At 37.4% G+C, this 17,630-nt stretch overlaps 1 protein-coding gene across 14 annotated transcripts in view; it reads right to left on the bottom strand.

Moving 5' to 3' along the window:
* PRPF40A (pre-mRNA processing factor 40 homolog A) overlaps positions 1-17,630 on the bottom strand; it is a 59,680-nt gene that overhangs the window by 20,801 nt on the left and 21,249 nt on the right. For all 14 annotated transcript variants that reach the window (XM_025261390.3, XM_025261377.3, XM_044935270.2 and 11 more), the window contains one exon: positions 1,673-1,783. In XM_025261390.3, the coding sequence (XP_025117175.1) occupies positions 1,673-1,783 (111 nt within the window). The remainder of the gene's footprint in view (positions 1-1,672; positions 1,784-17,630) is intronic.

The following is a 17,630-nucleotide window of genomic DNA, read 5'->3' as shown; positions in this document are numbered from 1 at the left end:
CCACTGCAGGATACTTACTAAATAAGAGATGTTAAGTTATTTGGATGTACTATGTTTGTCTAAGATAATGTACCTATTAAGGGGCAAAAACAAGATTCAAAACCAGGTCTATCTGATTTTCAAATCCAGATTTGAATGCTCTTGCCATTTACAACTCACCACAGGTAATAATTACCATCCATTTTCCACAAATACTAATACAAATAGGAAAAACAAAATTTAAGAGAAAGCAAAATCTGATTTAGTCATGTTTAGATTTCAGTTTCACAAACAATTTATCACAAACCTATGTGACTACATCATGTAAGGAAGCAGTTTAAATAATACTTAAAATCCAACACACAGAACCTGTTATGGTGGTGGGATGAGAATTCTATTGAAAACAAATCTAATCAGTGTCTGGGGCAAATATCTATGGGATAAATAAAAATTTTATTATCTGCCAAATTCCCTTCCCAAATATTGCTATACTATCATTACTGTGGTGGCCTGAAAAACACTTTTTACCTCTTCAAATTCTTAATTAAGAACGGGGTGGGGGGGGGGGGGGGGGAGAGAAAAGATGCCAACTAGGAAAAACTTTCAAATACAGCTCTGAAATGCCAGATCAACTCTCACTTAGAACACCAGAGTTCCTAATTAAACCAAATGGAACACTGCTTACCCAGTTTATTCCTTCAATCTTACTTTCATATTTGTATAGTTTACAACATAAAATGAAATAATACATACTCAGGTGGGGGTTGTATTTTTCACAGACATAATTTCCCATTCTAAAAGATGGAAGTATGCTAATTTAACTTCATCTCCATGACACTAGCTTCATTGGAAAAACATAAGCACCCAGAAGAAGACATCTGAAATCACTCAGGTTTGATATAAAGAGGAAAATAAAGACCAAGTGGAGAGAGAGTAATTTCTTCCTTCCAATTTAGTCTTTAAGTCACTTTTCTTTTAATTGATAACCACCTGACAAAGGTTCCTGAGCAGGGGTAAAAATCAGTTAAAAAAAAAAAACAAAAAAAAAAAAACTGGTTTGCTCACAGAAAGGAATGAATTTTGTCTTTTTTCTTACTGGTGTGACTGTACAAACCCTTTTCTCCTCTGAATGCCTTTGTAGTATCCTTTTCTGATATAAGTGGTACTATTCCTCATGTATGGATGTGAGAGTTGGACTGTGAAGAAAGCTGAGCGCCAAAGAATTGATGCTTTTGAATTGTGGTATTGGAAAAGACTCTTGAGAGTCCCTAGGACTGCAAGGAGATCCAACCAGTTCATCCAAAAGGAGATCAGTCCTGGGTGTTCATTGGAAGGACTGATGCTGAAGCTGAAACTCCAATACTTTGGCCACCTCATGTGAAGAGTTGACTCATCGGAAAAGACTCTGATGCTGGGAGAGATTGGGGGCAGGAGGAGAAGGGGACGACAGAGGATGAGATGGCTGGATGGCATCACTGACTCGATGGACGTGAGTCTCAGTGAACTCTGGGAGTTGAATAGGGAGGCCTGGCGTGCTGCGTGCTGCGATTCATGGGGTCACAAAGAGTTGGACACAACTGAGCGACTGAAGTGAACTGAACTGATTCTTTGGAAAGCCAAATACATACCAAAACCCTTAAAATAAAAAAAGAAAAGGCAAGAAAACTGTTTAATCTCTCTAACAAACTTTTACCTCAGCAGGAGTTTTAAGATCATCTGGTTTCTCCCAAGTAGACTGTTTTGTTTCAGTATTGTAGTAGTAGGTCCTTCCATCAGGTGATTTATGTTCAGTCCACATTGATTTCTAACGAAAAATATTAATACAAAGATTCAAATTATGTAACAGTGACAATGACAGTAAACATGAATGTTATTAGTTTCAAAGTAATATATGAAGAAATTAAAAGTATAAAATGGGCATACTTTTGAATAACTGATCAACGTAAGTACGGAGGTAACTGAAAATAGAATATTTTATAAGTACTTCAAAAACAGCATGGATCAGTTCAGGTTTTAGGATCTCTATTCTACAGTCTCAAAATTATAAGGCTACAACTGCTTATATAACTACTACACGTAAGACAATCTTTCAGCAACACAATTCTACACCTTGTGGATAAAAGAGAATATGTGAATGAGATGCTAATGCAGTACAAGAGGATTGACCATGAGCTCAACAACTCTAACATAAAGAATATTTACATCAAGTTGAACAAAGTTCTAAACTGACATGCAATAAAGATGCAGGAGTCCAATCTGGAAAGGATGCCTCTGGATGACAATCAGAATTTAATAATCGACAAGGTGAAATTTAACAGGGATTAAATGTGAATTCAAATGCCTCAAAACAAGATGAGAACGTTTTATAGAAACTACTTTGATACAGACTACATATTCACTAGTGGTAAGAACCTACTAAAAGGTGTTAGTAAGACTTCAAGTATCAATAGATGTGATACTTCACGGTTACAAGCTCTATAAGGTCACCATATAAACACATGCACGCTAACATAAAATAATAATAAAAGGGGTTGCAAAGAACTTTTGAGATGATAGATGTCTATATTCTTGGTGATAATTCCATGGATGTGTATTTATTCCCCAAATCATCCAGTTATACACATTTAGTATGTACAGTTTTTTATATGTCAATAATAATAGTGTTTTTTAAAAAGTAATTTTACAAAGAATCATGAATGAATGAATGAATTACTGGATGAGATCAAAGGTACTAAGCCCAATTCTGGGCATCAGATTTTTCAGATGGTAACAGACTAAAGTGTGCTTTAAAAAGGGTTATAAAAATGATCTATACTAAATGTCTTCAATCCTCTAAGAAAGAAAAGGTAAAATCACTGTCAAACTATCACAGTTTTTACCACTCAGATTTATGTTAAACTTTTTGAAAGGATTTATTCTTATTCATGGGCTTTCCACGTGGTGCAAGTGGTAAAGAACCTGCCTGCCAATGCAGGTTGTTAGATGTAAGAGACGCAGGTTCCGCTGGGTCGGGAAGATCCCTTGGAGGAGGGCATGGCAACCCACTCCAGTATTTTTGCCAGGAGAATCTCATGGACAAAGGAGCCGGCAGGCTACAGTCCACAGGGCTGCACAGAATCAGACAACTGAAGCGACCTTAAGACTTGGTTTCACCCCCTATCACTTTTGTGAATACATAAAAAGGAAAACAGGCAAATAAAATAGTCTATTTCTCAAAATTTACACTGAGGATGCTTACTGTAACTAAGTTGCTAATGTCTATTATATTTCTTCATAATATAATTCCCTGCTGAATACTAAGAATCTTCCTAGCAACGCAGCATTTCTTAAAAAACAAAACAAAATAAGCCATAAAATATCTGAAAACCATTGGTACTGGTTCTTAACTTTCTTCTTAACGATTAAAACTGCCCCCTATCTTCCCTTCCTTATCAACTTTATTGAGTAATGGAGCAGATCTGCCTTTGATTTCTGCTTTGGTAACGTGGCTAAACACATGATTTCATTGCTTTTCCTATTCTCTCACCATAACCACTTTATTCCTAGCTGATAAAAGAGTGTTGTGTCATTATTTTCATGTCATGATTTTCTTACAAACCACTGACAATCTTCTGATGTTGGTATTTTTGCTGTTCAATCATGCACAAGTAGGCTGGAGAACAGAGAGCATAGGACAACATGAATGGTAGAATGCATTCCAGTTTCAAATGTGTTAAATATTACAATACACTAACTAAAAACTAAATCAGGGCTTCCCTGGTGGCTCAGCCTGCCAATGCAAGAGACAAGGGTTCCACCCCTGATCCGGAAAGATCCCAAATGCCACAGAGCAACTAAGCCCATGCACCACAACTACTGAGCCTGTGCTCTAGAGCCCAGGAACCACAACTACTGAAGCTGGTGTACCTTAGAGCCCATGCTCTACAACAAGAGAGGCCATCACAATGAAAAGCTTGCACGCCCCAACAAGACAGTAGTAGCCCATGCTTGCTGAAACTACAGGAAAGTCTGTGAAACAACAAAGACCCAACATATCAAAAATATATAAATAAATAGTTAAGAAACATTTGCAAAATGTGGGAATGGAAAATAAGAAAAGACAACCTAAGGGGACTTCTCTGGTGGTGCAATGGATAAGAATCTGCCTGCCAGCGCGGGGGACATGGGTTTCATCTCTAGTCTGGGAAGATTCCAATGCCATGGAGCAACTAAACTACTGAGCCCGAGAGCCCAACTACCAAGCCCACGTACTGCAATTACTGAAGCCCAACCTCTCTAGGGAGCCTAAGCCTCAACTACTGAGCCTGCGTGTCACTACTGAAGCCTGTGCACCTAGAGCCTATGCTCCACAACAAAAGCAGCAGCCAGCACAACGAGCAGTCCGTGCACCACAATGAAGAGCTCGCCCCAACTAGAGAAAGCCAGAGCAACTAAGAACCAAATGATTATAAATACATAAATACACACACACACACCGAAAAAAGACAACTTGAGTATATAAATCAATGTAATTTTAACAAAACTAGGTGAGGTAAGATGATTATTTTCTGTAATTCCTGAAAAGGGAACTAGAGTTATGTGAAGGAATTACAGATAGCCATTAGAATTCAAAGAAATTACTTGACCAAATTTGGGCTGTTTAATAACAAAATAACTAGCCCTTCTGAGACTTGTTAATAATTCCATTCCATAAACAGTCAGAACCTTACAGAATGGATTTCTGAATGATGTAGCAGGATAGTTAGGTTACTGCAAAAGTGAAAGTGTGAAAGCATTAGCTGCTCAGTCATGTCTGAGACTTTTAGACCCCATACCAAGTTCCTCTGTCCATGGGATTCTTCAGGCAAAAATACTGGAGTGGGTTACCATTCCCTTCTCCAGAGGATCTTTCCGACCCAGGGATTGAACTCAGGTCTCCCACACTGTTGGCAGATTCATTACCATCTAAGCCACCAGGGAAGCCCCTAGATAACTGCAAGTGTATTTAAATTCCTTAACTTGTTTCAGCACCTTTGCAGAATATGACAACCACAATTTCTCTGGAGCCAACAACATTAAATAACTGCTGAAAATGAAATGAAAAAGTGATACAGTAAGAGATATATATGGAAGCTTCTTCAACTGTATGGGTAATGCTTACTTCATAAATTAAATGGTGTTAACATAGATAAACATATGAAATAACAGAATGAAAAAGGAAAGGACTATGTGCTCTTCATCAAAAATGGGAAGAGAAGATACAAAACAGTAAGCAATTTAGCATTCACTACCTATTACTTTCTTTGAATTTTAAAAGCAGGTAAGACCATTATCTTCATTTTACTAATTAAAAGAGCAAAGCTTACAAGGGTTGACAACTTGCTCACAGTGATTCAGGAAATAACACTGTTTCAAGCCTGCATTCAGGGACAGTCTAATAGACAAATTCATGACCAACAATTTAATATTAAGCCCTGTACTAACTGCTTTGCATCAGTTATCAGTTAACTCTTTTAATAATCCTTTTTAATAACCCTTTTAAAAACCCTATGAGGTAGGTACCATTTACCAGCCTCACTTTATGGAAGAGAAAAGGCAGCACAAGAAAGTAAAGTAACACGCCCAAGGTAATATAGCTAGCTTGAGTTCCTAACACTGTCCCAGCCCAAAACTAAGGATCAAGGGTCCAGCTCTTTGCATCAATAGAAATTGAATCATTCCAGATAGGAATATAAATTCTGTATAAATGTCTTAAGCAATACACCAAATTCACTTATAAAAGTCAATTTTGGAGTGAGAAAAGTCATTTATCTGATAAATTTTTCACTCTTTTACCTTAAAAATATCTAATCTGCAACTTACAATAAAATTACGTTTCTGGTCAAAACTCGTAATATTTTAAAAGCTTAAAAACAAATATATCTGAATGTTGAGTGGCATAAAAAATATTATCAACAACTAACAACTACAAAGTTATTTTCATAGGCTAAAATATGACCTAGGCAAGTAGTTACTAAGTATTGACAGTCATGTTAATATAGGCTATTTATAAAACATTTGCCTACAAAATTACTGTTTTTTAAAAAACATGAGTTCCCCAAAGCAATAAGTAAAAGTTACCTATCAAAGACTTAAGATAATAACCACCCAAGGACAGTTCAATTACAGTCCCCCATTCATACTATAAACTCAGATCTACTTTTAATATAATGAAAAATATGCAGTACTAGCTAAAAACAGTAAGACATTGTAACAAATGATGTAGTGGCACAATATATACCGAAAATACCTGAGAGGAAAAAAAACAAAAACAAAATCCTGGGTATAAGGGGGGAAAATGCACATACATAATTATCAACAGACCTTACATACTTTTCAGAGTCAAAAAAGCTAGTCAACAACTGGGTTGTGAATAAACTCAGCACATTCAAACTCAAAATGTGAACATTTATATAATGTATAAGCTCAGCTGAATGAAAAAAAAAAAGCTAAATCAGTTTTTAAAAATGACTAAATAAAACACCAAGAAATGTAGAAAAGCTGCTCACTACTCTAAATAAGGAAAACAAACCACAGAGAACAGATTCACAACCAATTTCAAAATCTAGAGGAAAAGATTTCCTCCCAAACTCTTTACCAAAATTCACCCAAAAGAAAAACATCACACTTGAATATTTCAGTTACCATAGATGCAACTGAAAGAAACTTAAACCAGCTGACTTTACAGCAGAACTCTATGGAACCTTTCAAGAATAGAGTATTACAATATTATTTCAGATCACAGAAAGAGATGAAAAGCTCTCTAATATCATATAAGAAACGAATCGCCAGTCCAGGTTTGATGCAGGATACAGGAAGCTTGGGGCTGGTGCACTGGGATGACCCAGAGGGATGGTATAGGGAGGGAGGTGGGAGGTGGGGTTCAGGATGGGGAACATGTGTACACTCGTGGCGGATCCATGTTGATGTATGGCAAAACCAATACAATATTGTAAAGTAAAAAAAATAATACTAATAATAAAAAAATAAAGCTCGAAAATTGAAAATCTAAAAAAAAAGGAAAGCTCTCTATAAGAGTAACAAAGCACAACAGAAAAGTATCAAAAAAGAAAAAGCAGGCAATGATGCTTATAAATGTTAAGAATTAAAATATTAGCCAAGAGGATTCTACAATGTATACACTTTGAAAAAGTAGAATTTATTATATAAAAGTGCCAGGGTAATTCAGTATTAGGCAATGTGTAAAAGTATGTCTATTAACAAATTGGAAAAAAAAAAAAAATCCACCATCAGAGGATCACACCAATAGACTTGGTACAACCTGGTGGCTCAGCCAATAAAGAATCTGCAATGCAGGAGACCCAGGTTCCACCTCTGGGTTGGGAAGATCCCTTGGAGAAGGGAAATGGCAACCCACTCCAGTAATCTTGCCTGGAGAATTCCATGGACAGAGGAGTCTGGTGTGCTACAGTTCATGGGGTCGAAGACTTGGACAACTGAGCTACTTTGACTTTCACTTTTCACAACCAAACTACATCCTGAAAATCATGGTGATTTACAAGTCTTTCAAGAATAAACAGAAACAAAAAATTCTCAAATAATACAATAATAAAAAGAAAAATATTTAATTATCCAGTGACTGTGATAATATAGCTGGCTATGAGATACATCATACATGCTTTTATTTTGCACCTGAGCCTTAAAATACAGAGCAACAAAAGAAAAATATGGGAGAACAAGGTGAAAAAAGATTTTAATATACCTATCTCCTTAGGGAGATTAAGCAGATTAGATATGCCAAGATACAGAATAACAAAATAACTTTGAACTGTCAACACAAAAAAATACCCCTAAAATTGGTCTTGACACAGAACATAAGTGAGGCTTTAATGAACTGCAAAGAATCAACATCTTATACACTGTGCTTAAGGCAAAAAGGTATGCATTATAAAAAATAAATAATAGATGGATTTAACTAAAATTAAAAATTTCTGCTTTCCCAAAGACAGTTCAAAGAACGAGAAAAGCCGCAAATTATTTGCAAAAGACACATCCATTTAAGTACTGTTAACCAGTATAATTTACCAAATTATATTAAAAAAACAAAAACAAAAACAAAAACAAAAAACTCTAAACTTAACAATAAACAAGTAAAAATATCTGGACATCTCAACAAAAAAAGAAATATAGATGCAAGTAAGCATATGAAAACATGCTCAACATCATACATTATTATAGACCTGGAAATTAAAATGCATCACACACATATTAAAATTTTTAAAAAAAGTAAAAAATAACAACAAAAAAACCCCTAAAAACACAATATAAAATGTTGTGGGGCAACAGGAACATTCATTCACTGTTAATGAGACATCAAAATGGTACAGTCACATTGGAAGACAGTTCAGCAGCAGCTTATAAAAGTAAATACAGTCCTGGGACTTTCCTGGTGGTCCAGTGGTTAAGAATCCACCTTGCAGTGATGCAGGGATGGTGGGCTTGATTCCTGGTCTGGAAACTAAGATCCCACATGATGTGGAGGAACTAAGGCCTCAAACTGCAACTACTGAAGTCCATGCATTCTAGAACATTCATGACACAGCTACTGAGCCTGAGTGCTGCAGCTACTGAAACCCATGCACTCTGGAGCTCACATACCACAAGTACTAAGCCCACGCACCACAACTAGAGTTCATGTGCAGCAACAAAAGATCCTGCATGCCACAACTAAGACCTGATGCAGTTGAATAAATCTTTTCTTTTTTCAAACAGTAAATATACTCTTACTATATGAGAAAAGGCCAACAGAAGATGAGATGGTTGGATGGCATTACTGACTGAATGGACATGAGACTGAGCAAACTCCAGGAGATAGTGAAGGACAGGGAAGCCTGGCATGCTGCAGTCCACAGGATCACAAACAGTTGGGACATGACAGAGACTGAACAACATATGATGAAGCAATCATGCTCTGTGATATTTACCCGAATGAGTTGAAAACTTTTCCATATAATTATCTGTACATAATATTTGTAGCAGCTTTATTCATAATTGCTAAAACCTGGAAGCAACCAAGATGTCTTTTAATAGATGAATGGACAAACAAACTGTGGCATACAATGGTTGTGGAGGAGGGAAGAGAGATGAAGAAGAATAGCACAGAGGATTTTTACGACAGTGAAACTATTCTGTATGACACTGCTGTGTGGAATACATGTCACTAAACATTTGTCAAAACTCACAGAATGCATAACACCAAGAGTGACCCTAATACAAACCGGACTTTGAGTGATAACGATGCGTCACTGTATGTTCACCAACTGCAGTAACGTACCACTCTGGTAAGAGATGCTGATGGTAGAGAAGGTTGCATGTATGTGAGATTCTCTACTTTGCACTCAATTTAAGATTTCTCCAAAAAAACAACAGGCAATTTGAACAACAACAAATCCTACATCTAGAAACTGAAAAAAAAACACTTACTACCTAGTAAATAGAGAAATCAAATGAAGAAAACAGAAAACAAGATATTGAGAGCTGAATAACAACAAAACCCTTTTACATCAAAACTTAACAGAAATCGAATACTTACTTGTTGCCCCTACTCAAAAAAAAAAGGACAATGATGGCTATTATGATCTCTAATTGCATGCTAAATAATTATTAAACCTCTGTAACATTAACATCTGGAAGAACACAATAACTGCTAAGAAAATTGGAATGGTAACACCAAACCATTACCTTTAAAAAGTACTAGATCCAAAATCAACCTTAAAAGCTTTTGTACAGCAAAGGAAACCATCCACAACTTGAAAAAACAACCTACCAAATAGAAAATATTTGCAAATGATATAACTGATAAGAGGTTAATATCCAAAATATAAATAGCTAATACAACTCAACACCAAAAAACCCCCCAAACAACCCAATAAAAAATGGGCACAAGACCTAAACAGCCATTTTCCCAAGGAGGAAAAGCAGTAGGCCAACAGATACATGAAGAGAGATGCTTGACATCAAGTGACCATTAAGGAAGTGCAAATTAAAATTACAGTGAGATACCACCTCACACCTGTCAGAATGGCTATCATTGAAAAGAATGCAAATAACAAATGTTGGCAAGGATGTACAGAAAACAGAACCCTCATAAATGCTGGAGGGAATGTAAACTGGTACAACCACTGTGGAAACCAGTATGGAGATTTCTCAAAAAACTACAAACAGAATTACCATATGATCCAGCAAGTCCACTCCTGGGAAAATAAAAACATTAAATTTGAAAAAATAAACGCACTCAAATGTTCACAGTAGAATTATTTACAGTTGTCAGGGCAAGGAAGGAAACTAAGGGGTCTATCAACAGATAAATGGATAAAGAAAAGGTGGTACACACACATACACAAACACATCCCCCAGGGTCTATCAACAGATGAATGGATAAAGAAAAGGTGGTAAACACACAGTGCGCGCACGCACACACACAGACCTGTGCGTGCACAAACAATGGAATACTATTCAGAAAACCACTAGACCATTTAGGTAGGACCTAAATCAAATCCCTTATGATTATACAGTGGAAGTGACAAATAGATTCAAGGGATTAGATCTGATGGAGTGCCTGAAGAACTATGGACTGAGGTTCGTGACACTGTACAAAAGAGACAGGGATCAAGACCATCGCTAAGAAAAAGAAATGCAAAAAGGCAAAATGGTTGTCTGAGGCGGCCTTACCAACAGCTGAGAAAAGAAGAGAAGGTAAAGGAAAAGGAGAAAAAGAAAGATATACCCATCTGAATGCAGAGTTCCAAAGAATAGCACGGAGAGATAAGAAAGCCTTCCTCAGTGATCACTGCAAAGAAACAGAGGAAAACAATAGAATGGGAGAGACTAGAGAGCTCTTCAACAAAATTAGATATACCAAGGGAACATTTCATGCAAGGATGGATACAATAAAGGACAGAAACGGTATGGAGCTAACAGAAGCAGAAGATATTAAAAAAGGTGGCAAGAATACACAGAACTATACAAAAAAGATCTTCACGACCCCGATAGTCACGATGGTGTGATCACTCACCTAGAGCCAGACATCCTGGAATGTGAAGTCAAGTGGGCCTTAAGAAGCATCACTATAAACAAAGCTAGTGGAGGTGATGGAATTCCAGTTGAGCTATTTCAAATCCTAAAAGATGATGCTGTGAAAAGTGCTGCACTCAATATGCCAACAAATTTGGAAAACTCAGCAGTGGCCACAGGACTGGAAAAGGTCAGTGTTCTTTTCAATCCCAAAGTAAGGCAATGCCAAACTACTGCACAATTGCACTTATCTCACATGCTAGCCAAGTAATGCTCAAAATTCTCCAAGCCAGGCTTCAACAGTACGTGAACCGTTAACTTCCAGATGTTCAAGCTGGATTTAGAAAAGGCAGAGGAACCACAGATCAAATTGCCAACATCTGCTGGATCATCGAAAAAGCAAGAGAACTCCAGAAAAAACATCTGCTGCTGCTGCTGCTAAGTCGCTTCAGTCGTGTCTGACTCTGTGATTCCATAGACGGCAGGCCATCAGGCTCCCCCGTCCCTGGGATTCTCCAGGCAAGAACACTGGAGTGGGTTGCCATTTCCTTCTCCAATGCATGAAAGTGAAAAGCGAAAGTGAAGTCGCTCAGTCATGTCCGACTCTTAGTGACCCCATGGACTGTAGCCCACCAGGCTTCTCCGTCCATGGGATTTTCCAGGCAAGAGTACTGGAGTAGGGTGTCACTGCCTTCTCTGAGAAAAACATCTACTGCTTTATTGATTACACTAAAGCCTTTGACTCCGGAAAATTCTTCAAGAAATGGGAATACCAGAGCACCTTACCTGCCTCCTGAGAAACCTGTATGCAGGTCAAGAAGCAACATTTAGAACAAGACATGGAACAACAGACTGGTTCCAAATTGGGAAAGGAGCATGTCAAGGCTGTATACTGTCACTTGCTTACTTAGCTTATATGCAGGGTACATCATGCGAAATGCTGGGCTGGATGAAGCACAACCTGGAATCAAGATTGCCAGGAGAAATATCAATACCTCAGAAATGCAGATGATACCACTCTTATGGCAGAATGCGAAGAACCGAAGAGCCTCTTGATGAAGGTCAAAGAAAAGAGTGAAAAAGCTGGCTTAAAACTCAACATTCAAAAAACTTAAGATCATGGCATCCAGTCCCATCATTTCAATGGCAAATAGACGGAGAAACACTGGAAACAATAGAAGACTTATCTTTTGGGGCTCTAAAATTACTATAGATGGTGACTGCAGCCATGAAATTAAAAGACACCTGCTCCTTGGAAGAAAAGCTATGACAAACCTAGACAGCATATTAAAAAGCAGAGACATTACTTTGCCAACACAGGTCCGTCTAGTCAAAGCTATGTACGGTTTTTCCAGTAGTCATGTATGGATGTGAGAGTTGGACTATAAAGAAAGCTGAGCGCTGAAGAATTGATGCTTTTGAACTGTGGTGTTGGAGAAGACTCTTGAGAGTCCCTTGGACTGCAAGGAGATCCAACCAGTCCATCCTAAAGGGAATCAGTCCTGAATATTCATTGGAAGGACTTAAGCTGAAGCTGAAACTCCAATACTTTGGCCACCTGATGTGAAGAGGTGACTCATTTGAAAAGACCCTGATGCTGGGAAAGATTGAAAGCGGGAGACGAAGGGGACAACAGAGGATGAGATGGCTGGATGGCATCACCGACTCAGTGGACATGAGTTTGAGCAAGCTCTGGAAGTTGGAGACTTCCAGGACAGGGAAGTCTGGTGTGCTGCAGTCCATGGGGTCGCAAAGAGTCAGACACGACTGAGTGAGTGAACTGAACTGAAAGTAATTTTGAACTAGTTCTTCATGTTTTGGAATAGAAAGTGTGATTACATCAAACTAAAAAAAGCTTCTGCACAGTAAAGAAAATAGCAAAAAAATAATCTTTGGAGTGGAAGAAAATATATGTAAACCATATAATTGATACAGGGTTGATAGCCACAATACATAAGAAACTCCTACAAATAAATAGCAAGAAATTACAAATAATCCAATTAAAGAATGGGTGAAAAAGGCATACAAATGGCCATAAGGTACATTAGATACTCAACATCGCTAATCAGAGAAACACAAGTCAAAACCATAATGAGATATCACCTCACACCTGTCAGGATAGCTGTTATCAAAAACCAAGAAATAAGGAGAAGGCAATGGCAACCCACTCCAGTACTCTTGCCTGGAAAATCCCATGGACGGAGGAACCTGGTAGGCTGCAGTCCATTGGTTCGCACAGAGTCGGACACGACTGAAGCGACTTAGCAGCAGCAGCATGCAGTTATAAGCATAATGTATGTAGATGGATCCTAAACTACATATCATGTATAATTCATAAATGAGATTGTGCTTACATAAAGAAATGACCCTCTTAAGTGTAGACTTAGTAGAGTTTTAGATATGCAGATAACATCACTCTTAAGGCAGAAAGGGAGAGGAACTAGAAAGCCTCTTGATGAAAGTGAAAGAGGAGAGTGAAAAAGTTGGCTGAAAGCTCACCATTCAGAAAACTAAGATCATGGTATCTGGTCCCATCACTTCATAGGAAATAGATGGGGAAACAGTGTCAGACTTTATTTTGGGGGGCTCCAAAATCACTGCAGATGGTGACTGCAGCCATGAAATTAAAAGGCGCTTACTCCTTGGAAGCAAAGTTATGACCAACGTAGATAGCGTATTCAAAAGCAGAGACATTACTTTGCCAACAAAGGTCCATCTAGTCAAGGCTATGGTTCTTCCAGTTGTCATGTATGGATATGAAAGTTGGACTGTGAAGAAAGCTGAGCATCAAAGAATTGATGCTTTTGAGCTGTGGTGTTGGAGAAGACTCTTGAGAGTGAGTCCCTTGGACTGCAAGGAGATGCAACCAGTCCATTCTAAAGGAGATCAGTCCTGGGTGTTGATTGGAAGGACCGATGCTAAAGCTGAAACTCCAGCACTTTGGCCACCTCAAGTGAAGAGTTGACTTATTGGAAAAGACTCTGATGCTGGGAGGAATTGGGGGCAGGAGGAGAAGGGGACGACAGAGGATGAGATGGCTGGATGGCATCACCAACTCAATGGACATGAGTTTGGGTGAACGCCAAGAGTTGGTGATGGACAGGGGGTCCTGGCATGCTGCGATTCATGGGGTCACAAAGAGTCGGACACGACTGAGCGACTGAACTGAACTGAACTGACACAATATCCTTTCTGTGTTGGTGCTTGTATTTAAGACTGTAAATCTCATCAGCTTTTGCACAGTTAATGTCTCTATTAGACTCGTTAAAAAAGTATCTTCTATGGTTAATAAAATGTAAAGACTGCACCTGCTATTGTGCTAGCTTTCATTCTTACATATTTTCACAGGGAACTTGCTTTAATGAATTTAGAAATAACAAATGCTGGCAAGGGTGTGCAGGAATTGGAACCTCAGTATACTGCTGGTGGAAAGTAAGCTGTATAGCCACAATGGAAAACAGTATGGAAGTTTCTTATAAAATTGCACTTAAGCATATATAGTAGCTAAGAAATGGAAATAATCTAATTGTCCATGGATGAATTAATGGATAAAGAAGATATATATAAAATACACATACACACAAAACAATTTAGCCATAAAAATGAAATGAAATCTTGACATCTGCAACAAAATGGACAGACCTTGAAGGCTGTGTGGAATAAGCCAGAGAGAGAAAGACAAGATTAATATAATCTCACTTACAAGTAGATTGTAAGAAAACAAAAAACCCAAGCTTACAGAAACAGAGAACAGATTGATGGCTGCCGTAGAGGAGGGTGGCTTGGCAGGTGAGAGAAATGGGAGAAGAGGGTCAAAATGCACAAACTTTTAGCTGTAAAACAAGGAAATCATGGGGGACAAAACGTACAGCATGGTGAGTATAGTTAGTAATACTGTATCATGTCTTTGAAAGTTGCTTAGAGTAAGTCTTAAAATTCTACCTCACAAGAAAAAAAACAATGCTCATATGTTAACTAGATTTATTTATAGTAATCATTTTAAAATGTATACAAGTACCATACTGAACCACTGCATTTACATCGAAACTAATGCTTCATGTCAATTATACTTAATGAAGACAAAAAAATTTCGTAAGCTTTCCCCAATATTTACATGTCTTAGGACATATATCCTAGTGAGCACCTACTAGGGAGGGTAAACTGGAGTAAAGATGAAGTGAAAGTGAAAGTCACTCATTCATGTCCGATTCTTTGCAACCCCATGGACTGTGCAGTCAATGGAATTCTCCAGGTCAGAATACTGGAATGGGTAGCCATTCCCTTCTCCAGGGGATCGTCCCAAACCAGGGATCGAACCCAGGTCTCACACTGCAGGCAAATTCTTTACCAGCTGAGCCATCAGGGAAGCCCAAAGATGAAGAACAAAGGGAAAAAATATGAGGGAGCCTGCATAGATCAACAATAATGACCACAGTCTGAAAAAACTACAAGTAACTCAAATTTGTGTACCAGAAATTTAAGGAGAATAAAAAAAACAACAAGTTTTAAAATAAATACATTGTATTTTTGGATAGGAAAACTTAAAATGAAAAACATTAAATGTTAGTTCTCTTAAAATGGAAGAATTAAATTTAATTCCAGATGAAAACACAATTTTGCCTTTTAAGCATCTCTCTGTTTACATATTTACAGATTATTTTTGGAGGGAACAGGGAAATGTACATGCTAATATCTGAAAACAGCAAAGGAAATAATGAAAAGAGAAACCATGAACAACCTGTCTTATTAAATATGAAATCTACTCTAAGTTTCCCTGGTGGCTCAGTGGTACACAATCCATCTGCCAACATAGGAGACTCAGGTTCAATCCTAAGAGTCCCTGGAGATGGAAAGGGCAACCCAATTCAGTATTTTTTTTTTTAACTTACTTGTAATTGAAGGATGACTGCTTTACAGGATTGTGTTGGTGCCTGTCAACACTCCAGTATTCTTGCCTCGGAAAACCCATAGAGGAGCCTAACAGACTACAGTCCAGGGGTCATCAGTCAGACATGATTTGGGTGACTAAACAACAATAATCAGGAAAAGGTATAATACTGAATTAGAAACAGAATGAAAAAGAAAACCCAGAAATAGATGTCAGAATATGTGAGAGTTTAATATATGACAAAGAAAGCTATTTCAATCAAGTGAGAAAAATAAAGGTTTGACACACAATTCAAACAACCAAAATATTAGTCATGGTGGTTTCCTCATGGAAAAAGAAACTTAAGGTAATTGACTTTCTTCTTTTTAACTTATGTCTGCTTCATTTTCCTCCCAGTGAGCCCATATTATTTAAATCAGCAGGAAAAACAAGACGCTATCATCAGTCAAAACCAAAAAGACATAAAATGAAAAAATACCAAGTGGATATTTTATAACCATTCAACTTTTAAAGCTTTTAAAAAAGATATAAGATTAGTATATTTAAATACAGTTCACAATTAAACATCTTTCCCCCCAGATTTACCATACCTGCAATTAATTCACAGCTTTCTGAATTTTCTCAACTATATGAGAATGACAACTACCTCTCAGGACTACTGTTTTGATTAAATGAGATTACACACATAAACTTCATACAGTTTTAAGGGGAAAAAAAACACCAGAAAATGCTTGGAGGCTAAAGAATACAGCTATTATCAATAACCATAAAATAGCCATCTTTAAGTGAGGCCTCAGGCTTACATTATTTTTCTAAACACCATGAAAATGTATGAGAAAAGAGCATTCAGAACATTAGCAAAAAGAACTAGAATATTACTATCTAAAATTAAGTACTGAGGGGAAAAAAAATGCTGTACAGCAATGTCATTCTCTCTTTTCCTAAGGAAAATCAAGTAACTTTTATCTTTCTGATTCTGTGTTAAGGAAGATACAAGCAAAGTAGTATTTTAAACAACTAAATATTAGGAAAAATCTACATCAAATTTACAGTAATCGACAAAAGTAGACAAGTTTTTGTTTACAAAGGAGTATGTTCTAATGTAATGCTTAATAGAAAATTATCAATTACTGTATACCTGTTTCCATTCTAATTGTGATGGGGAGAATTCAAATCCTGTAAAAACTGATTTATATTTGATTCCTGTATCTCTCATTACCCCTTCATGGATTACAGCCTAGCCATGGCGACAGGGATTGGGTAACTCAATAAAGCTATGAGCCATACCCTGCAGGGTTACCCAACACTGATAAGTCATAGTGAAGAGTTCTAACAAAACGAGGAACAGCAAATCACTCCAGTATTCTTGCCAGGAGAATCCCACGAATAGTATGAAAAGGTAAAATGATATGATACTGGAAGATGAGCCCCTTATGTCAGAAGGTGTCCAATATGCTACTGGAGAAGAGAAATAAATAGCTCTAGAAAGAATGAAGCAGCTGTGCCAAAGTGAAAAACAACTCTCAGTTGTGGATGTGTCTGGTGGTGAAAGTAAAGTCTGATGCTGTAAAAAAAATAACACAGCATAGGAAACAGGAATGTTAGGTCCATGAATCAAGGTAAATTGGAAGTGGTCAAATAGGAGATGGCCAAGAGTGAACACTGACATCTTACGAATCAGTGAACTAAAACTGATGTCAATGGCTGAATT

This window comes from Bubalus bubalis, chromosome 2 (genome assembly GCF_019923935.1).
Source record: "Bubalus bubalis isolate 160015118507 breed Murrah chromosome 2, NDDB_SH_1, whole genome shotgun sequence".
Lineage (NCBI taxonomy): Eukaryota > Metazoa > Chordata > Mammalia > Artiodactyla > Bovidae > Bubalus > Bubalus bubalis.
The sequence above is the reverse complement of the archived record's forward strand: the minus strand, read 5'-3'. Positions and strand labels throughout refer to the sequence as shown.